The sequence below is a fragment of the Trachymyrmex septentrionalis genome, unplaced genomic scaffold (genome assembly GCF_001594115.1).
Source record: "Trachymyrmex septentrionalis isolate Tsep2-gDNA-1 unplaced genomic scaffold, Tsep1.0 scaffold89, whole genome shotgun sequence".
Classification (NCBI taxonomy): Eukaryota; Metazoa; Arthropoda; class Insecta; order Hymenoptera; family Formicidae; genus Trachymyrmex; species Trachymyrmex septentrionalis.
In genome coordinates, this window is record NW_017306081.1 from 895,097 (window position 1) to 899,426 (window position 4,330).

Sequence of the window (4,330 nt, forward strand, 5' to 3'; positions counted from 1 at the left end):
TAATGCAAAAAATTGAAAAATTACATAAGAAAAGGAAAAAATTGTATTTCATTATGCTGTTAAAAATTTAAAAATATATTTTTCATAGTTTGAAACACATGACAATTTTAAGAAGCAATTTAAGAAGTTTCTGTGAAACAAAATAAACACTTCGTTTATATTTTTACATAATAATAAATGGAATAAAAATGTAAGAAAAGAGAAAATATTAAGTGTGATTTAAAAGGTTAGATTGTGGTTTAGGAAATCACATTATGATACGATTTAGGAAACTAAAGCATTTTTAAATTTTATTTATTTAACCTATAAAAAAATATATAAAGCAAACTTTAATCCTATTAATTTAAATTTAATAATATTCTAATCACAACAAATGATCAGGACTTAGACTATTTAACTTATATTTTCTGTAATTCTGCTATAAAATACGTTGAAATAATGCCATCACGATTTTTTTATTTTTTTATTTACGTAAGTAACAACACTCCTATTGCGCTTCATGTCACGAGTATAACGTAATAGCGTTGCAGTACCATGTAATTTTTAAATAATCCGTAAAAAAGGATATAAACGCAATAATTGAATTTTTAAGCGAGATAGTGCGATTTAGGAGCCGGTATGATTTTGGTAACTTTATCCTAATCGTAGAAAAATGTCTTACTTTATCTATAATTATTTTTATCTTAATTAAATTTATCTTGTTTATTATTATCTCGAATAAATTTCTACATCATCTGTAATTATTCTTATCTTAGCAATTAAAATTGTTTTTTATAGATCGTAAAAGCGAGAGAACGTTTACCTGTTCAGTATCGTGTGACACATCGGATCTAAAACAGATGTTAGAAGAATACCATAAACCTACTAATGAAGTCACCAACGAGAAAGACGATATATCGAATAAAAATATCAAGAGCTATCAAAGAAAAAGTAGATTCTATCCGTTCGGTTCTAAACTTAGTAGCATCCGAGAAGAAATGAGAGAATTCTGCGACAGTATGGATAGGTTTGTTGACGAAAACAAGATAGTGTTCAAGAATGGCGAGGTGGAGGGATTCTGGGGCGAGAGGAAGATGGTGGACCAAAATTTACAAACTGATTTTGTTGATGATAGCAAGATCCAAGAAACTGGAACCAAGGTTTCCGTGAGCGAGGAAGATAAACTACGGTGGTGGAGTACCAAGGAAAGAAAATTGAAAGTCAAGGAGATCTTAAACAAGCGAGAGGACGAAGTAAAGGAAAACAAAGTGGAAGCAGAAGATACCAAAAGAGTTGAAAAATCCGATCGCTGTTCGTCGGAAGATAAAAAGCAGCTGACCGATGCTACAAGTTATTTTCAGGATGTCCACGATTTGACGGCACTAAAGGCTTCCCCATCAAGTGTCCTTCCGGATTCAATGAAAACATATTCCGTGAAAAACGCGGCAAATTATGAAAGCGAGCAATCTTTAAGTATACAGCAAGAAGAATCGCATGGAGTATTTCACAGTCTCTTTACTGAATTGAGAAATCGTGACATTCGGGAGTGCATACACAAACCGAAAATTTCAACTGAATTGATGGCTCTAGAGGAAAAACTGGATAACGAAAAATTAGCCTTTGATCCAGAGAAGAAAAATATCTGCACTCTCATTAATACGAAGGATCTTGTTAATTCTAATGAACAGTATTCGGAATGTGAAAATAGTGCAGAGAAGAATAATTCTGTAAAAATCGAGATTTTCGAAGACAAAGTTAACGATCTTTCATTCGAATCTCCGGAAAGGAAGAAAAACATCGATGAATCTGACGACGATTCCTTTAAGACGGCATTGTCCGTTCAAGAAGACTCGCAAATTTTGGAAAGCAGTTATGAATTACCAAAAGTTTTAAAATTGGCTAATAAGGAAAATAATTTTGACAAAATTATCGATTCAATTCAAAATGAAAATATCGATCATTCAATGGACAACAATTGGAAGGAAGTAATTTCAAATCAAAATCATAACGACGCGATTTATGAAAATGAGAAAATCTATGACGGATTGGAAAAATCGTCTGATAAAACGGAGATATCAAAAAGCGAGCGAGAATTTTCAACTGAAACAGAACAATGTAATTCTCAAATGGAATCGCTCGTTCGAACGATAGATCATTTATCTCTAGAAAGAGCAAGTCATTCTTCAAGACTGACAGGTAAAAGAACTCGCGAAGCGGAGGATGTCGAGGTGAGCAACAAGAAATCTTTCCTCATCAAGGAAATGAATCTCGGAAAGAAACTGGAGGAACGCAAATCTCGTAGCCAAATCTCTGAGAGATGCAGACAGCATCTGATACAAGAAACGAAGAAATTTGCGAAGAAAGTGTCGCCGTTGATCGACAAATGTATAACGCATCTAATAAAAGACGCGGAAAATGCAAACGGGAAATCGCAAAGCTATAAATACAATCAGAGAAATCCTAGAGAATACTTGCCATCTGGTTACACCTCAAAAATGAATCTTAGTAAGTCCGCGGGCGATTTTGGAGAACGAAATAATTACCATGATAAGTGTGACAATAAATCTAATGATGTGACAAATACGAGTACGTATTCTGAAAGACAAGAATTAATGACGGAACAAACGATCAATTCACAATTCGCTGCATCAGCTCATTGTTCTGGTAAGATCGGTATATTAATATACAGAAAGAGAATAGTTTTGCTGAAATATTAACAAATTTAGCTAAACATATTTATTTGAACATAATTTTATTGGATTATCAAAATAATTGTGTAGCCTATGTTCATTGATAAAATATCAAAACTTTTTGCATAAGTCATAACGACGCTATTTACGAGAATGAGAAAATTAATGACGAATTAGAAATATTTTCTAATAAAACGCGGAGATATCAAAGAGGAAGCGAGATTGCTTATAATTGTTCATCGTGCCTGAATTTCCTATATAATTATCTTAATGGTCCAAAACAATTATTTCTCCAGATCTGTATCTACTTAAATTTTTAACAGAAACATTTTTTTCGTGTAAAAAATAAGTATATAATTAAAAATTATTTAGAACTAAATTTATTTGTTCTAGATATCCAATCACTTGCCAATCTTTTTCGACAATCCCAAAACTCTGAGTCGCAGTCACCAGCAGTAAATGCCAATGTATCACTTTATGAAGAATTTTGCGATCATCTGCAAAAATTAGAGAACAGCAAGAAATTGTTGATTAAGCCGGATTTCACAATGGACAATAAACAATCAGAAGAAATATTATCTCATAATAAATTACAGAAAACTGAATGTTCGGTAAAAAAATCAATTAAACCACTGATCCAAATAATTTCTGAACATCCTACAACGTATAAAAATTCTGAACAAACCTCATCAGAACAAACAGAAATTAAACAATCACATGGTTCGCAAACTACTTCTTATTGCAAACAGAAAGATGTTAGTATAATATATAATATATGTTAGTATAATATATAATAATATTGTAATATACACAAGGTATTCAGCAACAGAAAAAGAAAAAATTTAAGAAAGCATTCTAGATGATAAGAAAGTTGAAGCCTAATAAAATTGTGAATTCGGCTTCGTTTTTTATGTAGTCGTAAGTGTTTGAGTATTCGTGTAAAAAGCTAATCTAAAGCACATTTTAGATATAAATATAATAATTTTAGACATAAGTACAATAAAAGAACGAAGCATCCATCGAAATTTTGTTATTCTCGTTTTGGTAATTCTGAATGAAATAAATTTAAATATTCATGTAGAAGTGTCTAATACATACGAATGTTTAAACATTTGTAATTATAAAACGAAGCCAAACTCACAATTTTGTGATTCCTTATTTTTATCTTTTATCCAGAATCTTTAAATTTTAACTAATCTGTTGCTGAACACCTTATAGAAAATCAAAGCGTTATGTAATGTAAAAATTATTACGCGCACACGCACACGCACACGCACATATATATATTTATACACATATATACAAATTATTTTCGTGCTTTTGATTCATAAAAAGTTTTGGTTACAATTGACTAAAATGATATTATTAATTTATACATTACCTTCAGGCTGTCCTCAGGAAGTCCGAAGAGGAAACTAAGACATCTGATGATTTTGAAAATCACATTAATCTGGAAAGCGGAGTTAATTTAAAAGAAGGAATAAAAATCGAAATGTTTACAACATCGTATACAATAGAAAATGCAGAATATAAGGAAGAGTGTGTATTACCAAATGAGGAACGCAAAACCGTCACGACAAATATGAAAAAGAGTATAGAAATGCAAGTTGCACAGGAGAATTAAAATGAATCAATATTTTACTACATTATATATATATATA

General features: G+C 31.1%; 1 protein-coding gene across 1 annotated transcript in view; it reads left to right on the top strand.

Moving 5' to 3' along the window:
- Positions 1-4,293, top strand: part of LOC108755590 (dynein assembly factor 1, axonemal homolog) — an 11,681-nt gene extending 7,388 nt beyond the window's left edge. Inside the window, exons 11-13 of the mRNA XM_018498698.1 lie at positions 778-2,643; positions 3,063-3,424; positions 4,057-4,293. Coding sequence (XP_018354200.1) covers positions 778-2,643; positions 3,063-3,424; positions 4,057-4,293 — 2,465 coding nt within the window. The remainder of the gene's footprint in view (positions 1-777; positions 2,644-3,062; positions 3,425-4,056) is intronic.
- Positions 4,294-4,330: the final 37 nt, after the last annotated feature.